The sequence below is a fragment of the Haliotis rufescens genome, unplaced genomic scaffold (genome assembly GCF_023055435.1).
Source record: "Haliotis rufescens isolate VD_foot unplaced genomic scaffold, xgHalRufe1.0.p SCAF_40, whole genome shotgun sequence".
Classification (NCBI taxonomy): Eukaryota; Metazoa; Mollusca; class Gastropoda; order Lepetellida; family Haliotidae; genus Haliotis; species Haliotis rufescens.
In genome coordinates, this window is record NW_025964113.1 from 3,801,225 (window position 1) to 3,822,736 (window position 21,512).

At 36.8% G+C, this 21,512-nt stretch overlaps 3 protein-coding genes across 4 annotated transcripts in view; 2 read left to right on the forward strand and 1 right to left on the reverse strand.

The window, feature by feature from the left end:
• Positions 1-5,848: 5,848 nt before the first annotated feature.
• Positions 5,849-8,271, forward strand: LOC124138975 (histone H3.3A). Its single transcript, XM_046505908.2, has 3 exons — positions 5,849-6,005; positions 7,146-7,434; positions 7,665-8,271. The coding sequence occupies exons 2-3, from the start codon at positions 7,153-7,155 to the stop codon at positions 7,791-7,793; spliced, it is 411 nt and encodes a 136-aa protein (XP_046361864.1). The 5' UTR covers positions 5,849-6,005; positions 7,146-7,152; the 3' UTR covers positions 7,794-8,271.
• A 2,436-nt stretch (positions 8,272-10,707) lies between these two features.
• Positions 10,708-16,740, reverse strand: LOC124138962. 2 transcript variants are annotated; one of them, XM_046505891.2, is made up of 3 exons: positions 16,589-16,740; positions 16,193-16,289; positions 10,708-11,151 (listed from the first exon to the last, which is right to left on the reverse strand). In XM_046505891.2, exons 2-3 carry the CDS (start codon positions 16,264-16,266, stop codon positions 10,767-10,769), a joined length of 459 nt encoding a protein of 152 aa, XP_046361847.2. In that variant the 5' UTR covers positions 16,267-16,289; positions 16,589-16,740; the 3' UTR covers positions 10,708-10,766. The 2 variants fall into 2 exon arrangements, with proteins under 2 accessions (XP_046361847.2, XP_046361856.2); XM_046505900.2 differs by having other exon boundaries at positions 16,681-16,728.
• A 91-nt stretch (positions 16,741-16,831) lies between these two features.
• LOC124138954 (DNA topoisomerase 3-alpha-like) overlaps positions 16,832-21,512 on the forward strand; it is a 29,047-nt gene continuing 24,366 nt past the window's right edge. The window contains exons 1-6 of the mRNA XM_046505880.2: positions 16,832-17,205; positions 17,773-17,906; positions 18,899-18,974; positions 19,446-19,554; positions 20,469-20,520; positions 21,242-21,333. Coding sequence (XP_046361836.2) covers positions 17,080-17,205; positions 17,773-17,906; positions 18,899-18,974; positions 19,446-19,554; positions 20,469-20,520; positions 21,242-21,333 — 589 coding nt within the window. The 5' untranslated portion in view covers positions 16,832-17,079. The remainder of the gene's footprint in view (positions 17,206-17,772; positions 17,907-18,898; positions 18,975-19,445; positions 19,555-20,468; positions 20,521-21,241; positions 21,334-21,512) is intronic.

Sequence of the window (21,512 nt, forward strand, 5' to 3'; positions counted from 1 at the left end):
TCATCTATTATGACGTCATTACATAATGGTGACTTGGAATCTATGAACAGCATTGGATGATCGGATTAATTTTGTGTCTTGGTGAGGGACTTTCAACATTACTTCATCTAAAATCTGTAATCCCTCATAGCGTGTAGGTTTTTCTTTTTCCCCCTTATTTTGCTTTTAAAAAGAAGTACCTGTTACATAAAATGCACTTCCGCCCAGGGTAGGAGAAAGCCCATGACATACAACACAACTTATCAGCACATCTTATATTTTTTAAAGAAAATAACATACTGCTCACTCACACATGCACTCTAGTAATACAAACATACTGCACATATCAAGTATGCATAAACTATTAAAGTTTATATATCAGATTGCAGTGCAGGAAGGTACATGTCTCCTCATTTTCGAAAAGTTTATGATCTTGTAGGTTATTCTAAATATTACCCGTAAATCAAGTTAATATAAATACATATGATGAGCATCTATAATCATTTCGCTTGCACCACGGCATTATCGACGTGCTGCAAATACAATATTTGTTGGCTTAATTTTCGATTCACGAAAGTAAAGCCCTCATAGACAACTTTGTTGACGGCATGTTTATTCTGTTACTATCTCGACACGGTTTTCAATACGTACAAACAGACACTACGTCTTCAATGGTTTATCATATGGATAATAAGGATACTCGACAAATTAGAACCACACACACTGCTATGAGAATCGCCTTTCATCAACATGTTTAATGTCGTCAGTGAATGGGGCTCTTAAGCTACAGTCACCAATATTTCAGTATATCATGGTAGTCGCGTTTATAAATAACTCGTTTCTGAAAAATATGGAAAAGGGCTTTACAAACACAATAACTATTTTCGCTAAACCTTTATGACCTATGAAAAATGTGTTCGGAATATTTTCGTACGGCTCCCCGGATGTATGTTTACAAGCAGTCTAGTCGAAATATATTTTCCCCTTATGTCATTGATGCGTTGAAAACAAAACAATAACGTCAAAATTGTCTCAGTAGTTTGTAAACGCGTGACTGGTTGGTGGAGGAAATGACGAATTTAATTCCCCGTATGACACTTATGAAATAACAGACCTTTTCCTTGTTTCGTCGACGGGGTTTCCATTGTTCGAGTACATATGACCATTCTATAGGACCATTCAAACATGAAGATCTCTTTCTTCATTAAAAATGTTACAGAACAACAACCAAGTAAACAAATAAAGTGTTTATGTGTCAGACTTTTTATTAAGTCTGTTCATGTTGTACAGTTTCAAGTAAATGATTTATGTGTTTATGTCCACGGACGTACATACATGTACGTCTTTGTTATACCAAACGTTTTTTTAAAGCTGACGTCACTAAATGAGTGAGTGAGTGAGTATTGTTTTACGCCGATTAAAAGCAATATTCCAGCAATATCACGGCGGGGGACACCAGAAATGGGCTTCACACATTGTACCCTTGTCGGGAATCGAACCCGGGTTTTCGGCGTGACGAGCGAACTCTTTAACCACTAGGCTACCCGACCACCCCTGACGTCACTAAAAGCTTTGACACTAACCCCCGCTGTATCCACCACGTGATTTGTGATTTATCGCCATGTTGTACAGTTTCAAACAGAAAAGTTAGGTTTCCTAATTCAAACAACCAATTAGCCCTTCAGTTATTCACGTTATTGTCTACCTTGTGTGAGGCTTAGTGAAGTCTTTTCGTATGACATGACCAGGGAAATCAGTTCATTTAAACATAGTTTTATTTCGTCTGATATAGAAATCAGTTTGGTATAGTATTGTATGATAAAGAGCACTTTTGCGCCCACACCATTGGTAGCTGTAGTAGTGGTAGTAGTTATGTTGATTAGGGACAAATGAGGTCACAAAGAAAATTGCTCATGTCCACATGAATTTAGGGGTGATTCGAAGCCATACCTCCCTTTATGTCTGTCTTGTATTCAAATACCGCTAAAATAAGTGTCCATTACCATGCAACACAAGTTGATAAAAGAAATGTTACAAATATTTATGAATTAAACATGATGTTTGTCTGTTCAGCGCATTGTGGGTATGTTTGGCATGCATTTTATTACGCTTCCTTCGGTGGTACTTCGCCTATCGATTTTAGTTATCAGTGCTTATTCGAAAGAAGACAGATACAGAGACGTCACGACACTTCATGTCATTCACACTTTGCCATATATAGTAAGTACTGAATAGCCGCTATGCGCGTTGATATTGCATTAACCTACAGAACAACAATGAATATTTCCAAAAATGGTCATCTCACCAATGTTAATACACACGTCACTTTCGTCACGTCAAGTAATTTTCGTCTACATATATTTTCCGCATTTATATTCAATTATTGTATTTATAATCATGACAATCTGTCAAAAGGAACACTTGCTACATATGACTCTCCCCATAACACGTACTCTTGGAGTAAGGTGGAATTCCCTTTGACAGATCCCTTTGACAGATTCCCTTCTTACAATCATTCTATGGCTGTCATCCTAACACCATTTTATCTTGGAGTTTCCCTTTGACAGATTGTCGTGCTTGTAATTAGAATGATTTCATTTTGTGTTTTAGAAAATAAATGTAGAAAGTCACATATGTACACATATGTTAAGATATGAAGACATGACGTGTTTATATTTCACTCCCTAACTACATATTATTTTCAGACGTTCTGTCATATATTATTTCAGCATTGTATCGTTCTAAATATAGACATTGTAAAATTATTCGTTTAAATCTCATTGACATAACAATTTGTATATTGACGGTATATCTTACTATAATAATGTAATGTTGAATATAGGCAATAAATGTAAAAGTTGATAAGTCGTCGAATTTGTACACATTAACCAGACAAAGCGTATTAATATCTTACTCCCAAACTACATAACTTTTCCAGTTGATCTGTTATAATATAACGTATAGTAAGAAGTAAACCTTGAGAAAAACAAAGTTATTGTTTTCGATATTTGTTGGTAAAATTGTACCCATTTTGTTATAAGGCTCGGAAATATGGGGCAATATGTAGCTGTAGTTACGAAAGATAACCCAGTAATTAGACACTTACAGACCAATACTTATCTTTAATGTCAATTATATAATGTTTGCTATTTCTCATGTCAATACATTGTAATTTGTATGTGCATCATGTGTGGGAGATGCATTCAGAAAAGCAAAATTTGCTTGTTTGCCAATCCCTCCGCTCATGGAAATAAATGTTTATATCAAATACGGGGCATTAAATATTTTTTCCTTTGTATGCATCTCGCAAGACACCGATAATGAAAAACCATTTGAAAATACAGTTAAACAAAGATTATTAGATTTTCTCAAGTATTATGCTCGTATGAAATCATTGTTACAACCCGAAAAAATATCTAACTCTATTACAAGATACATTTCTGTTATGAGCTCTTTGTAAATTTAGAATATATCTCCATAACTTCAATGTCAATAAATATCGTAGAACCAAGGATATTGATTTTGTAAATTGTGTATGTACTTACTGTACCAACCGGGATATTAAAGACGAGTTTCGTGTTCTTTTTATTTGTGAAAAAATAAAACGTTGAGATAAAAGTTTCAATCTTATTTAGATATTACACACAAAGACAAGTAATTAGTGAGCAAGTTGTTGCATTCCAAAAAAAATAATTGCACAATACCTATATTTAGAAGGATAAAATGCTGAATTGACACTTCAGCATTTGATCCTTCTAAATATAGGTATTGTACAATTATACAGTCAGACATTTTATCCTTCTAAATATAGGCATTGTGCAATTATACAGACAGACATTTTATCCTTCTAAATATAGGCATTGTGCAGTTATACAGACAGACATGTTATCCATCTAAATATAGGCATTGTGCAATTATTCGTTTAAGTATTGTTAACGTAACAATTTGTATATTGATAGTATATATTACCATATACGTAAATGAGAAGGTTGTTGTTTTATATGTAAACATAAGATATGTCGCCAAAATAAATGCACTAGAGCCTTTAATATGTTTTTTTACGGTTGCGCTTTAACCTATTACATTTGATGTAGGTGTGTGTTTAGTTCTGGCACCCCTTAAGTTATACGTTCGTTTTACACTTACACTATGTAGGAATGTTAAAAATACATCTCCCTATAGTCTCTGAAATTAAAGTATTTTACAGTAAAACAGTTGTTAAATTATCTTAAATGGAATATAATAAAAAGACAACAGAAACAGCAGTAATCTAGACTTGCCAACTTTTATAGAATTGCATGGGCTGTATTTGTTTCTGGGTCTGCATCACAAACAACACAAGCCCTGTGTCAGGTCTGCTGAAGCTGCTTTAAAGCTTATTCTGTAATCACCCATTCAGGGTGTGCGGGGCGTTTTAACCGTTCTTTTGTGATGAAGTCTGCAGATGATTTTGAAAAATTGTCAATCATTGAATAAAGGATTAAAAACATCATGTGTAAATCCGTTCCAAGACACTGACGTCTTGCACAGGGACTGTGCAATCTTTCACGCTATTTATAAAAAGTGCATTGTCACAGATAACATGACGTCATTTTTAACATTCATAAAATTCACGATGGTGGTAATTAAAAGGAGAGTACGTGAAAATATTTTAAAAAAACACTCCTGTTTTCTATTGTATTTTCCTGTCAGTATCTCTCTGTGCCTAATTGCCCCAACATACCCGTTGTCTCGGGGGATAAAAGATATTGCGAACAATTGCGAAATGGAACTCCTTTGTCCCCATACCTGTCAGTCACTTACATGACGTAATCATGGCATCCGCCAAAGGCGTGTAGATATAATCCTTTAACAATTAAACCCACCCTTCTCCAAACATACATTTTAATTCCACCCAGATGTTTAATGTAGGAAACATAGAACAACGAGGTTTTCAACTTGTCAACCTGTCTAGAAAGATATCATGTTTCGTTCACACATTGTTGGCATGACCCAGCTTGACCTTTCACGCGCGTCTCAAGCTAATCGATTAATGTCTGTCGGATCTTGTAAGCCCGCCTTTCTCTGTCCTTTGTGCATGTTTTTTTCAATGGTGCCGCATTTTAATGAAAATTTTAGTTTAAAGAGGATGTCATCCTAAAGAATAAATAAATATAATGTTTCATGTTTAATAGTACGGGGAAAGAATTAATTTAATAAAAAGGGATCCAGACATTCACCTGTGAATAAATTCTCCACCTTAACTCACCTTACTCTATCCGAAAATAACAAAAGGTCTGGATCCCTCCAGTACATTCAGGTAAAACCGGTTATGCTGGTTGACAATTATGTTACGTTAACCAAATACGTATATACGTCTTTGCGTAAACAATGTAGGTGTTTCTTTGTTCCCAAATCAACCAGGATGTTTGAAGTAAGAAGTAAAAACCAACATAATAAAAGATGTTTTCAATCCATGAATGATACTATTTGACAAACAGCTTATGCTTCATAATAATGTACCTCGTACACCCGCGACCGTGCCTTCGCGATTCATGTGACCGTGTAAAACAGCAGGGGCTGCTGACAAAGCTATTTGTTGAATAATTTATAAATAGAATTATTTTTCGTTTAATTCTTTTTAGCAAGTTGGTCGTTACAAACTCAGAGCATCGGTCAAAAAATTGAAAATCTGAAACCAAAAGACAACAGATTTTCATCAATTACAAATAGATCTACACTGTAAATGTGCTTTTGCTGAACAGAAACATCACAACTTGGGAGACGGATCAAAAGCGGATCGAAATCTGACCAATGGGTGTTGAGAGTTTTCATCCAATGGACGTCAGAGGTTTGTCGTACACTAGCCAATGAAATGTCTGTTTCAGCGTCCAATCGAAACCCTTCTCTTTGTAGAGACACGAACCAATGGGTACAGCCCATGACGAAGGCAGGTAATGTATTCATAACCATCGTTCGTTGCGATTTGTGCGGCAAATTGTAAAATTTCTACCTCAACAAGGAAAGGAAGCAGTTTTCTCCGTTCGGTAAGTGGGTACAATGTACCAAATCCCTTCTAAGAGTTTTTTCGTGTAGGTGAAGTGAAAGAAATAAAAAAATATTCTTAAAGTACTGACTAAAACCAACCAACGTTAACGGTTTACGTAGTGGGAAGTTTCCGTGTAGGCGCCATGTTCTTGGGGCACGCTGTGTATATTTTGACAGGCTGACATTATTTTTCGGAAGGGAAATGGTGACAATGTGATAAGTATGTGTCCTTAAGCTTGTTATGTACCCATATATTCTTAATATTAAATCGCAACGAATTTTAGTAATGGCATTGTCTAATTATTCGATGATAGTTGATCTTTGTTGATAAACTGAACAGATGCTATTAATAGACCAACACGCTGGTTTGGGCTTGCCAAGTCAAATTCATGACCTAAAAAGTACGAGAGTTGCCTCATTAGATGTATATATAAGTCTCAATTTGTTATTTTCTGGTTTTTTTATGTTCTTATTTCAACCTTATCCGCCTTGTGCAGTGTTCCCGCCATTTTGCTGTTGTCAATATGAACTATTCAGCCAAGCCAAAATTGTACAGAATCTTATACATGCAATGTCTTGCTTGCATTAGCCATCTGATGTATTTTATTTTGAAACAGAAATAAGCTTTTAGTAATTTACCTTCCGACAGTTTATGCATCACTCAAATATATAGGCCTACATGGCATTTTGGTGGCAACCTAGCCAAAGATATATTGTTTCCCCATCTTGATCAGTGTACTGATTGTCGTATCTGCCTTCAACTAGATTTGCCCAGTCCAGTTAAGTATTATTTGTTCCGGTAAGTATAACAAGTTAGTTCCTAGACAAGATGAAAGAAATGTTTCAGCAGTGATAGAAATTGGCACTAGTCCTGAAGTACTTGCCAAACTGCCCAATAGTTAAGGTATCATAATGACAAGTAGAAATTTGCCATTTTTAAGGGATTTGATATGTTATCATAGGGACTAGTAGGCTAAAACTGTTAGTTTCTACTACTTTTCAGCTGGACATACTGGGCTATTGAGTAACAACTGGATTTTTTGCTGTGATGCTCTGATGTAAGGAATCTAAATTGTCATGGCCTTTCTAAATGTGAGGGGTGATTTGTTGTTACATGTATTCCAATTTTCCATTTTCAGTTGAACAATGGCGCGTACAAAGCAGACAGCACGTAAATCAACTGGTGGTAAGGCTCCTCGTAAGCAGCTTGCTACTAAGGCAGCCAGAAAGAGTGCCCCGTCCACTGGTGGTGTAAAGAAACCCCACAGATACAGGCCTGGAACTGTTGCCCTCAGAGAAATCCGTCGTTACCAGAAATCAACTGAATTGCTGATCAGAAAACTCCCATTCCAGAGATTGGTCAGAGAAATCGCTCAGGATTTCAAGACAGATCTGCGTTTCCAGAGTGCAGCTATTGGAGCATTGCAGGTTTGTTACACTCATTAACATTTTGTTTGAGATAAACATAAAATTTAATGCACATATGGTTTCCAAACTAAATAGCTCCCACAAATGTGACCTGATAATTGATCAGTGATAAGAGAGTAATGTATATATGTGGTTACAACTGATTTTTTGACTATCTGTTTTGCATTCCAAGATTCACATTTTATGAATTTCTAGGTAAAGATTGTTAACCAAAGAATTTCATTTTGCAGGAGGCAAGTGAGGCTTACTTGGTCGGACTCTTTGAGGACACTAACTTGTGCGCTATTCATGCAAAGAGAGTGACCATCATGCCCAAAGACATTCAACTCGCCAGGAGAATTCGTGGTGAACGTGCATAAGTGACTCAAAAAATTCAAGACAGACTTTTACATTCATGAAGCCATCATCCCAGCACATCAGGATCATTTTTTGAACCAGTTTTACAAATTTCATAATATGGTTGGAGTGAATTTTTATATTGTCATCTAAAGATTCTCAAGAGGTAGTAGATCAAGTGATTTATATAATCGTAACTTATTTTCTGAAGGATTCTTTTCGTCTGGTCCATCTTGTCGCTATCATTTTCTTCTCTGCTATGTAATATAGGCTAGCCTTTTACCATTATCATTGTTTTATGTGTATCGTCTCATAATAAATGTAGACAAAAGTTCTTTTAGTGTTTGTGTGATGGACTGTCTTTTATTGGTGTTAAGTGTCAAACAATATCAGGAAGATAAAACCCGCAGCATGTCATTTCTCATCCGTATCTTAAATCATTCGATTTCAAAAACATTTTTTTTGTAGTGGATGATGAAAATTAAAAACTTGGTCAACCAATGTGTGTGTTCTGTTGACTTTCAAGAACAGTGGAACAAATGGATGGAAAAATCTGACACAAGTGTTTGACAAGTAATGAAATTATTTAAAATTGTGTAAGGTGGTGAGGACAAAAGAGGTGTTATATAAATTGCTGATCATGTTGGAAACAGAAGACAAACTGACTGATGGGATCACTAGTTGGGAGGTTTCATAGAAATGGCTTTCCCCACTAATACAATGTTAAGTTGATGAAATTAAAAGTCAATATTGAAACTGTGCAACGCTCCAGATGTTGATGTCATTTTGTATTCACTAACACAGGACCGGTGCAGATCTTTAATAGCTCCCTTCTGTTAAAATAACATGGCGAAACATGGAAGTCTGGAGTGATTAGTTACTGTCAGGGTCATTCCTCTCCACCTATGAAAGTAACCTGTTTTGGATGACTGTTGCCTGTCCTTTGTACCACTGCCAGTCAAATAAAATATGGCACAAACGTGAAATTATTAAAAAAAAAAATCAACTTTGACATTGCATTGTATTGTTAGGGAATTTAAAACAGATGGACTCTCATGTTAACCATTATTTGACAAATTTGAGAAGTACCTTTGAAAGATACATTTCGGGGTTTATGCCGACAGCCTGAAATGTTTATGTACGACATATTTTCCAGAATTAGTGGGTGCATATAACACACGGGTATGTTTAGTATAAATAGCATTTGACCATACTATAAGCTTTGTGTACTATAAGCTGGTCAAACTTGGGAGTAGGACGAAGAATTTCAGAATAATTATGGATCAGTCTATTTATGTCTGCATTTTCAAATGCTTTCTCACATTGGGGCTTAGATTGCAGCTGACAGGACCCGACCTAGTGGGTGTATACTGATGAATCTTGCTGGGTGAACATGTTCAATACAGCAGTACAAAGTAGGGAACTGTTTCCATACTAATAGAAGATGTTCCATGCAAAGTTTGATTGAAAACTACTGCATGGATTTTTTTGGGGTAGGATCCAATGTCTGTTTTTTTTGTTAGTCTTGCTCACTTTTTGGCTGTTTCACATAGGGTTGGAAATGACCAAGTTCATAAAAATCATGAGTGCACATATCACTATGCATGCATCACTATCGTTGTCCAGACAACATTTTTTTTATGTCTGTGTGATGAATGACTAGAAACAATACCACAGAAGAAGATTGATGTCATTTGACAATTGTAGCCTTCCAAGAAGTTGGAACAGTGTATTTTCTAAAGGGGAGCTCAAGGATTAAGAAATAATGGGTAATGAAAAGATGTTAACACTGGCATGTGTGTCATACTGATTTACAAAACTCCTTTTTGTATTCATGTATTGCCCTTGCTCTTGCTCAGGGAATCCTAATACATGTTTCGCAAAATTAGCAAAACATCACTTTAATAAAATAAAGTTGTTATCCATAAATTGTGTCTACTTTGTGATCCGTCAACTTCCAATAAGTGCCTATGACTTGTGAAGATTCCGTGTTAGAATAGGTCTTCAGCAACCTGTACTTGTCATAAAAGGCGACTAATGGGATCGGGTGGTCAGGCTCGTTGACTTGGTTGATAAATGTCATCGATCCCAATTGCGTGGATCAGTGCTCATGATGTCAATCACTGGATTGTCTGGTCCAGGCTCGATTATTTTACAGACCTCCGTCATATAGCTGTAATATTGCTGAGTGCGGCATTAAACAACAAAGCAACCAATAAAGGCCTATTAAACAGTTATCATGTTAGTATAGCAATACCAATTCAGGCCACCTACCAATTATCTGTTATAAAAATATGAAATAATTGTACATTTTGGGTAGACTTTCCTGTATAAAACAAGTCTAAAACCTATACTCGCCAACACAAGAAACAGGAATACAGTACATGTTAGTTAATATATGTAAAATTACTCGTATATAAGATATATTTGATTGGTTCGATAAACAAATGAATATACTGTTAATCCACATGAACATACTGTTAGCGTGAATCCACAGATTCGTGCAGCATATCATAACTAGAATACAAGCACTGTTAACACTTGACTGCATGTTTGTTTTGTCATTAAGTTGTCCACTTCAGAAACTTCACTTCTAATGGACATAATTTGCTATGTTTCTGTGGTTCGTGTTTATTTTGGGGGTGAGTATATAATTTAAAAATAATAATATTACGTATATGGTTAGAGCTAACCCATTCAGTGTTTGGCAATCAAGAGAAGGTCCCTTGAATCTTTTTGATTTGTTCACTTTGAGAGGACAATTTAAGAATACCCTGCAAGCAAATTGCATGATTTTCAGGGACTTGAACATGTTAAGTATCTGGATCATATTTTGGAATTTAGGTAACTATCTTAAGTCAAGGATCATCATTTGGTTTGAACATATTTTCATGATTTTTGGGTTTGTCTCTTCAAAATAAAACCCAGCTGAATGTGGACTGTCAAAAGATTTTATTTCACACAAAACATCATTTATAAAGTTATTGTCACATTAGTCACAAATTCTTTGACATCTGTTTTTGGTCAAGAATTTCTGTCATTCTCATTTCAAGATCTGTTGTATCCATTCCTCTCTCCTGACCATGTTTAATGGCCATTTTAACTTGCTGTTCCTCAAGCCCTGGCACTCTCTCAAACAAGGACTTATTAAGTTCTATATCAACATCATTTTCTTCCCTGATGAACATGAAATATGTAAGGAAAACTGCCAGACTTAAACTGATGCTGATTGGCTGGTACCAGGGCATATCTCTCCGCGGAGGACCAAAACTGTCCTGTGTGTTCCATGATGCTGCCTTGCTGCCTGTAAACTGTATCGCTTCATCACCCTCTGTCTTATGTCTCCTTGAAGCCCTCTGAGCACATGTTGCATGTAAAGCTCTGCAATTTGATATAATAATTTTACTATATAATCATTGATGAACAGGTCAATCACAAAACAACAGTTTAAAGAACAATGAAAAAATTTTCTATTGCCCAACTAGAAATTCTAAATAATAATTATGTACCCTTGCATATTAACTGAAAAAACCCAACACCAAACCAACAAAAACATGCTCAAATTTAGCAATGTCAAATGAACTAACAAATTGCTTGCAGTAAATATATATGTCACAAATCAGGTAAAGCTGAGCAAGGTTGGTCTCGGATGGTAGTGGGATGGGTGACCCCATCAGCAGCGTGACAGCGAGAGCTTCTAGGGTTTTGGTCCTGTGTCTCCTAAGGCAAGTGACTTGGTTGGAATGTGCCCCTCTTCACCCAGTAGTAAAAATAACCCGGTTGGGTGAGATGGAATGAGACTTAACCTTCTATTACATGATAAGGCAGCATGGTTTGTATACTCCACAGGGAGATGAGAATGAAAATCGACTGCACGCTGAACCAATGACCGGGGTAATAATGTTTTTGCTTTGAGCATGCACCAAGAGTATGAGGCTAGTGCTATAAAAGAACCACATTATTATTATCAGGTATGTGTTGCAGCAGCCACTGCATTTAAGAAGTAAAAGATGAGTTGTTAAATGTACAGTAAAACAGCAGGGAGAATAAACCGTGAGGGGTGCAGTCGTTTCTTATATGAGATATCAACATACGAGGGGTGTTCATTAAAGATTTCCCCTAAACCACTTAGGGTTATCATATTTGGTTGAAATTTCACATGTGTAATGATACATGTATCTATGGGTTCTGTCTGAATTTGCAGCACCAAACTATTAATCTTACCACTTTTACAGGTGTTATGATCGAGTAGGGTGTGTAGAATACCGAGCAGTGATTAGGTTTTTATATTTGAAAGGTCGCACACCAAAAGATACTTTCGATGAAATGAAAGCAACTTATGGGGAAGATGCCCCATCATATGACGTTTGTTAAACACTGGCATCGCCAGTTCAAGTGTGGTCAGACATCCTTGGAAACAGCTGCCATTCCTGGTCACCCCCATTCAGCCATTGATGAGGACACTATCCATCAAGTGGAGACCGCCATTTTGGCAGATCGATGTATAACTGTTGGCCAGTTAGCACAAGATGTCAAGATCAGTGTAGGGTCTGTGAAAAAAATCATCCATGACAATTTGAACATGCATAAGGTGTCTGCACGATGGATTCCCAGGTTGCTAACACCTTTCCAAGAGCAGGAACGAGTCACTTGCTCAAAGGATCTTTTGGACATGTGCCCCCAAAAATAGGCAAACTTTTTGGACAGACTTATCACACCGGATGAAATATGGGTCCATCACTATGATCCTGAGACTAAAGTTCAGTCGATGCAATGGAAGCATGTGGAGTCACCACCCCCAAAGAAGGCATGTGTCCAACCCTCTGCAGGCAAGGTCATGCTCACGGTGTTTTGGGACCAGCATGGAGTAGTGATGATGGATTTCTTGGCAAAGGGTACCACAATTACAGGAGCTAATTATGCTTCACTGTTGCGGGACGCTATCAAGCTTAGGAGGTGTGGCAATCTGACCAAGGGTGTCCGTCTCCTGCAAGACAATGCTCCAGTACACAACTCTATTGTTGCCCAGACAGAAGCGCGGTCCTGTGGCTATGAAATCCTTCCACATCCTCCTTACTCTCCTGACCTTGCACCATCTGACTTCCACCTCTTTCCAACCATGAAGTCATTTTTCAAGGGAAAACGTTTCACAGATGATGAAACACTGATTTTTGAAGTCAAGTCCTGGTTTGAGATGCAAAATGAGGGCTTTTACAAGCGAGGTCTCCATAGTTGCATAAAACGATGGGAGAAGTGTGTAACTCTTGGTGGTTCCTATGTGAAGAAAGACTAATACCTATGCCAAGTTTCATTCCAATAGGTCCATCGGAAGTGGGTCGGGGGAAATCTTTAATGAACACCCCTATCATGTACAGACTTTTTGAGGATGTTCATAAAATGTGCAAGCTTTAAAAATAGTCACCTTTAAGTTTAATACATGTGATGAATAGAATCATACCTCTGCAATGTCGGACAAGTCTATTTAATGAGGTTGGTTATGTTTGGTATTTCCCTACATATTCTCACGTTGATTATCTGTACCTTTTCTCCTCATACCGTGTCCTATCTCATCCCTTTTAAGAATTTGTCCAATATATGACGTCATCAAGTTGCAAGCGCATTTTCTAATCTCCAGAAAGGATGCCATGATAGAACAATGTTTTATTGTGAAATAAACCACGTTTTGTTCTGCATTGCTCTTCACAATTTATCTTATATATCACAATAAACCACAATGTAACTCAAAAGGCAACACTCATCCCTGAAGTCCTCGGATGAACTTTGCGATCAGCCAATCTAAATTCTTCTAAATATATCGTGAGGGAAGCATTCAGACAAGCATATATTTGATTTATGTATCTTGCAAACGAAAATCTACGGAACTACAAATGCCCAAGACTGTGCTGTTATAATATACATCTTGTAGTTTCTGAGTGCTGTGACATCTACTCTCCAAAGCTTGTACTATCGAAGGTATATTTGTGATCTGTGGGGTTTTTTTTGCTGAAAAGCCACATGCATTCTTCATTTAAATTCTATGGTCATGATACTGATTGACCGACTTAATAATTCTTGGACCCAAGACCAACTGTCCTTGTGATATCAAGCTACAGGAAACACTCAACATGAGTGAGTGAGTTTGTTTAAATGGCGCTTTTAACAGTATTCCAGTTACGGTATATCGCAGTGTGTCAGCTTAATGTGGGAGGAAAGCCCAAAGTGATGCAGGTCTTAGATGTTTACAACTTTGGTGAAACCCACAAGCACGGGTATGGTGCCGACAAACCTAAAAACATAATCAGGGTGAACCAGGATTCGAACCCACAATTATAGGTTTCTGGTGCGCCCTAAGGACGCAACTCCGAATCGCAGCAGCGAATCGCAAGCAAATTGCAGCGCCTTAGATGACTGGGCCACCTGTGTCTCCACACTCAACATAGATAACAATCATATGTTGTAGACATATTATTATCTTAGACTTGATTGAATTTACTGTAGACTGTCTATAGTTCCACATGAAAGAGCTTGAACCACCTATAACCCTTCATTGGCTTGCAAATATTATCAGGACTAAGTGAATGAGTCATAACACTGCTTTGATTGATATTTAAATTATACATTTTTTAACACCTTCCACTTAATAAGAAAGTAATTTAAACATATTCATCTAGGCTAGTAAATTTTTCTGCCCCATGTTTACGATAGCTAATGAAGTGTTTAGGTTGATTTCTAATGCTACATATGAATCTTCCATCTGTTTTGACTAGACAATGTCTTTCTAGGAAGTAGTCAAATGCAACATTTTATATGCTGGATGGAGTCCTATCCAGGATTTGTACCCACACTCTCAGTGAGCCACCTAACCCAGTTAGCCAAAGTCAACCTTGGTGGCTACCTTGCTAACTTGTGTGGGTTTAAATCCCGGATGGGAATCCATCCAAAAACGTGGTAGAATTTGTACATTACTGAGAAAGTGTAATCCAAAATATTGCAGGTTTCATGTGTTGTTATTACTGACACTGTAAAATACATATCTTTTATTGTAGTGACCACATATCGTGACCTACTACATCACTCAAAATGTTGACCACATTCTACATACTGCTGGTAACGTATTATGTTACTTCAGGGAATGGTGTACACGATGTTTCGATATTCACCTTACAAAATAGAGTTGTCAGTGGAGCACTGCACCTGACAATATAATCCTTTCACTTGAAACAATAAACATAAATAAGTTGCAATATCTTGGGGTGTTCTAAAAACTTTGAAAAGCAGTTTGTCAGTAGTCATAGCCCAGCATTTGCATGACAGTGTTCTGCTTAGAAACTGAAAAAGTGGGGACAGGGACCCCTTCAGCATACATACATAAAGTCATTTTAAAAACTTTCAGGGCCACACTCTGAGAGATCATATTAAACTCAAAACCAGGTATGCAGGTTATTGATGCAGAACCACTGTCCACAAGTTACATTACTGATACACAGAATGTTTCACATGGCATCTTTCTCAGGTTAACATATTGCAGTAACCACATCTGATATCACATATTTAGTTTCAATAGCTTGTCTGGGAACACTGCCATTAGCATTTCTCTTCAAGGTACTCATGTTTTATTTAGTTTTGTCATTGAATTAGATGTGAGATGATTTATACAAAGCTCACGTTTCATAGTAATTCTTTCTGAGTTATGCTGCAACCAAGTGAGGGCACGAAGCCAGGTGACTTGAGGTGCAAACATTTTTAGCATTATCAGAACTACGACATCTATATTTGCAAAAAATGTGAAGCTCGATTCTGATTGTGACTTTCAGCCAATGAAAGGCGCTGATTGTAAATTGAGACACAAAAGGCAACAAAAATCAGGATGTTTACATTCAATAATAGAAACAGCTGTCTGAGTGATGTGAAGTATTTTTGAGACAGACAGTGACTCCCAAAAGAACTTTCAAGATCTGCCAGATGTGCCATTTTCAGTCAAAGTCATTGTCATGTAAACTCAAAAAATAAATTTTTAAAAATCCCAAACTTTCAAAAGGCACCAGTTCACCACTACTATCTATGTGCCAAGTTTGGTTAAGATATATCTAATGTTTTTTTAGTTCTGCTCGTGAAACAAAACGTGATGGATGGAAGGACGGACAGGACCCATTCCTATACCCCCCTTCCACTTCATAGCAGGGGATAATAGACATGAATGCGCCAAATGTCCCACTGAGGGTAAACAGTGTGCGCCAATCAATATTGCAAGAATCCTGCGAGGACGCTGCCTTGGCAGTACAATGCACATGGTTAATAAGCCAAGATCAACACTACTGTTCTACTACACATCTACATCAAATGGACACATTCTTTTTGTATTTCATCACGATTTTGCACAATCAAGACTGGTTATTATCTGGTGTTGGCATAATATATTTACCTTGTACAAGTTTGTTGTGTTTTACATAACTGGGCAACAGCAAGGCACTGCCGTGTGAACATCAGTCTTAGCATGGTCTCAGCAAATGCTTCTTATCCTGAAACATCAAGACCGACATCACCAACTATATAGCTAATTATTCCCGGTCATCAAAATTACCTAACCACAACCCAGCACCACACCACAATGATATCATTTCTAACACCGGTATTTTAGCAATAAAAACAACAGCAACAAAGGCTAACGTTTTGGACATACATGTACTACTACGAGATGAAATGTGCCTTGCTTGTGATGCTGAAGGTTATAGGCCTATCCTCGATACTTGCGTCTTTGTATGAAAATGCCCGGAAAACGGGGCAGTATCTGATATACCAATCGTGCAACGATCATTACCTTCGTTACTGGTCTAACCATTGGCGTGAGAAAAATACAGGGGTCGAAATACAAAGATATGTCAGTTGTTATAAAATAAGCTCATATGTTACGTTTATGCAAGAGGTTCAACCGGAAGTAAACAAGTGCGAGATTTCACGATTTCTTTCAAATTATGAAATTGAACTATGATACGGAAAGCAAGTGATAAATAACTATCAGAAATGTCAATTTACATTGAGTGTCTATTTTCTTTAATTTGGGTAGCATGAACTTACTCTTATGCAATGTTTTGTTTTAAAAAAAAGAAGAGTTTCAGCTGTTCGTGTCATGTTTCATTCTGAACTCGTGATCGAACTTTTAGAACAAACCACTGGACACCGTGCATGACCTTGAACTCATCAAAATGGCGGCAAATTGGAGCTCAGAAATTTTATGCAATGCAAATTATGTTTTTGTTTGAGAATAAATGTCATATTTTCAGAATTAAACATCCTTGAGCTTCATGTGTGATGTTCAAAACTTTTGTTAGATTTCGGAGTAATGTGTCTGAAATGGTTCGTGTCCTGAATGTTGCAGAAAAGAATGATGCTGCCAAATCTTTGGCAGATGTTATGTCAAGGGGAGGATATAGAAAGGTGAGGTATTATATCTGGGGGTTTTGGAAGGTGTTATTGAGTGGTACATATTGTAATAGTGACATGTCTCTTACGTTAAAGAGCTAGGCTTCAACGTCCATCAGGATCAAATATCCTAAATTATGCCTTATTTATTATTTCATAAAGCAAAATATGATGGCACAGAGGGAATTGTATAGAAACATAGAAAAGGGTTTACTGAAATATAGATACTACTGAAAAGTTCAAGTAGTAACATGAGTTACTGATGTCTTCCAATGCCAGATAAAACCGGCTTGTACTGTTAGAAGAGAAGATAATGGAAACCACTGATGATTTTTGGAGGATTATGAAATTAGGTTAACCTTTCAAAATTAATTATTGACAGAAAGATTCAGTAGGATATTCCTTGGGTCATCCATCCAGAAACAAAACAATGGGATAAGTTATTAAGTTGCAAGAAGCCAAAATTGTTCTATTTATTCATGAGTAGTGAACATGTTTTTCATGAATTTCAAGCATGTGTACAAGATTGTTTGTATTGTATCATGTTTTCAGCTAGTAAACCCGAAATAAATTCTCTTTCAGAGGGAAGGGTTTTCCAGATTCAATAAGATTTACGAGTTTGATTATCGTATACTAAATCAACAATGTACCATGACAATGACTTCAGTGTCTGGACATCTCCTGGGGATGGACTTTGGAACTCAGTACAGGAAATGGTATGTTCTATTACAATTGCAGGGGTAGAAATTAATATTTTATTTACACCAGTTCACAAAACTGATCTGCAATAGAGTTGTCAACTACCTAATGGTAAAAGTGGTAGTCAGTAAGGAATGTTACAGTTTTTAGACTTATGGACTTTCATTAATTTTGATGAACTGATTTTTATTGAAATGTACATTTACTTTGTTGAAGGAGAATGTGTTATTTGGGTTTATTAGATCCTCATCATTTCCTACTTGCTGACCATGAAAAGTTAACATTTATTTTTTAAACATGTTAAAGTTGATATTTTAATTACCTACCTGGCCAAACAGTACAGTCATACTGCTAATTTTGTACTTATCCTGCATTACTCCTTATTGCATTTAATGCTTTCCTTATGACAATAAAGGATAGTGCCTAGCGATGGTCTTGGGTGAAGAGAAAATTTGTTTTGTTTTCAAATCCCATTTTTAACATGGACCATCACCGCTGTCAAGTGACCTTGATGGAATATCACCTATCACATTACTGTCTGTCATGTAACAGATGATGTGTCTCAGCTGGGCTCCTCAACTGTTAGATTTTTTTAGGCTGTTAGCTTCGGCTACCACACTAAATTATGTTGTCGTAAGATAAGGAGTAAATGCATTAAGGAGTAATGCAGGATAAGTATACAAATGTAAAAAAATATTTAGATGTTACTAATTTCTGTGAACATGGTTCGGTAAACACTTGTCTCTGAAGAATGAAAACCTTGAAATCGAAATATTAATGTAGCCAGAGGATAACCCTTTCCGGTCTTCATATGTTCCTGGACCGTAATTATGATATAATAGTTGCTCTCAAGTTCATCAGTGTGTTGTCATAAGTATCTGTTGTTGACAATATCAGATGGACAGTGGGTTTTTCAAGGGATTAAGCATTTGTAGTAGTGAGTTAGATAACTTAACAATTTCCCTTTTTACCATGTGTTTACTGAAATGAACCCAACTTTCTTTTCCAGGAACTCCTGTAGTCCCACATCTCTGTTTGACCTTCCAGTGTTCAAATCTTGTCCTGACAATTATGTTGACATCAAGGTGAGCAACACACAAGTTATCATTTTATGGGTTTTTCAAAATGACTATCATTAATAGAATGGCAGTCAGATTTTATTTCTTAAAATTAGAAGTTAGAATATAACTGTAAAAGAAATCTTTCTTCTTCTAAGGGTGATTTGAAAATGTTTCTGTGATAATGAAATATGAAAGGTGTGCAATATTTGAAGTGTAGTATCTCTTTGACTTGTGAAACTTGCCAAGTGGCATGCTTCTCTTATGGCTTAATACACTTATGTTTTTTATCCCTATTTATCATCTTTTTGGGAGATCACAAAGTCTTTCCAATATAAATTCATTTTAACCTTTAAACCATGGCAAGTAAAAAAAAAGAGGCCTACCAACTATGTACATTTGTCCTTGTAGAGATAGAAATGCTCCACTGCAATCATTATTTTCTTAAAACAGTTCTTTAACAGCACATCAGTTTCAAATTGATGTATTCATTTCTAGCGTACCCTGGAGAGAGAAATTAAGGGTTGCAGATATCTTGTAATTTGGACTGATTGTGACAGAGAAGGGGAAAACATTGGTTTTGAAGTGATCCAGGTTTGTCAGTCAGGTATGTTAGTTGAGATTGTCCAATAAAATATTTACACCAGATGTTTTTCAAGGCTTAAAATGACAGATGAATAGTACATGTAGTAACTTATCACCATCACTGAGGTTTAATGCCACTTTGAACATTATTCTAGTTATATCACAGCATTTCAGCCTAATCTGAGAGCAAAGCCCGGAGTGGTGCAGGTCTCATATGTTTTCCACTTGAGTGAAACCCATGGGCACGGATATGGTGCTGACAAACCTAGAAACATAATCGGGGCAAACCAGGAGTCAAACCCTTGATCATATGTGTCTAGCTTGCTCAGAGGGAACATCTCTGCACAGCAAATTAAGGCACTTTAGACGTACTGGACCACCCATGCCCCCTCAATTGCAGTTGCGTGTCTGCCATGTTACCTGTGGAAATCTGCTCGTCATTGGTTCATGCACCAGACCCACTCAGTGATGATGCTTGGTCTGTCGTCCCTGTGCTCATGCTGGTTGGCTTCACTATGGCTATAAATATTGACAACCTGTATTACTTCAAGCTTTCCTACAACGAACTGACGTAAAATGCTGAATGGAATTATTGTTAACAGCAGCATTTATCCCAGCTCCCTTATTCTTTGCCTGTTTTGTTTATTTGTGATACATCAAGTACATTTCATTTATTCTTCTTCATGACATTTGTGTCTTTCTTTTTATTTTGTGCTTATCAGCTCAACCATATTAGCAACCATAGCTAATTGTCAGTCTATATTTTGGGTGTGCTAGTTAGGGTCACAAAATATTATTTGCATTTTGAAATGATCAATTAAATGTTGTACATATTTCGCAGGAGCTGACAGAAGTTTATTTTAACAATTTTTATCTGCCTATCAAGGAAATTGTTTGTATGAGTTCTCCATGCATTTATTTTTGTATGTTTTACAGTGAAGCCAAATATAGAAATCTACCGAGCAAGGTTTTCAGAAATTACGCCCCAGTAAGTAATCCATGCTTCTCGTGCTTGTAGTTGAAGATAATTCAAAATCCAGATGTCTGGGGAAATAACGTCTATAGATAAAGATATGTCAGTGTGTGAATCTAATTATTAGATTTCATTCCCTCCTGCATCACTACCAAACACTCTACAGCATAAACCAGTACCAAGTCTGCTCATTTCTCCAGAGCTCCAGATAAGCTGCTGTCTGCATGAAATACGCATCAGAAATGCAGAAAGACGCAGTAAAATAAAATCCAAGCGTATCAAATACGCAACGGACATTACAGATACACTACAAAAATAAAACTTGTGAGTATCATCAAAATATTGTGAAGTAACCCTGCGTATTCGATTAGCAAATCAGCAACTTATTTTGAAATTATAAACGGGCATTCCGTCAACCTTGCTCCACGATGACAGGTACATCATGATCATTTGCCATCACACTTTCTTGTGGAAGTATCGTGGTATTTTTGAGTCCTGTAAAGCTCTCGAACCCACACGACACCAGTTTGCAGGGACTACATGAATAGTGTTTAAATAATTAACTGAAATACCCACATGTTTAAAATCTAGTGGGTAACAGAAATTTGAATACCCAGATAGAATTACTGATACCCAATGATTTTAAAATACATGGGTAAAATACCCACAACACCAAAAACTTATCTGGAGCTCTGTTTCTCTGAATGTAGTATTATGCATGATTCTAACATTGCAGTGCAGTGAACCGAGCCATCAGCAATCTCCAGGCTCCAGACAAGCGTGTGAGTGACGCTGTTGATGTTAGACAGGAGCTGGACCTCAGGATTGGTAAGCTGCCGTATCCAAACTCACATTTACCATTTGCAATATCTAGTTCATCCTCTATTTCTCCTGGCCTTGCTTTTTGGTAAACCTAAACTTAATTTCCTGCCCTTGATTTTCATTCACATTTTATCGTCCAATCAAACATCAAGATAAGGACAAAGAAAATGAGTATGTGAGGACTT

What these genes read in the sequence shown, in the direction of transcription:
- LOC124138962 (XM_046505891.2), bottom strand. Translation starts at nt 16,266, where the DNA reads ATGCTAAGACTGATGTTCACACGGCAGTGCCTTGCTGTTGCCCAGTTA. An exon ending in ACACAACAAACTTGTACAAG is followed by an intron (nt 11,152 to 16,192) that starts GTAAATATATTA and finishes ATCAAATTGCAG; the next exon opens with AGCTTTACATGCAACATGTG.
- LOC124138975 (XM_046505908.2), top strand. Translation starts at nt 7,153, where the DNA reads ATGGCGCGTACAAAGCAGACAGCACGTAAATCAACTGGTGGTAAGGCT. An exon ending in CAGCTATTGGAGCATTGCAG is followed by an intron (nt 7,435 to 7,664) that starts GTTTGTTACACT and finishes TTCATTTTGCAG; the next exon opens with GAGGCAAGTGAGGCTTACTT.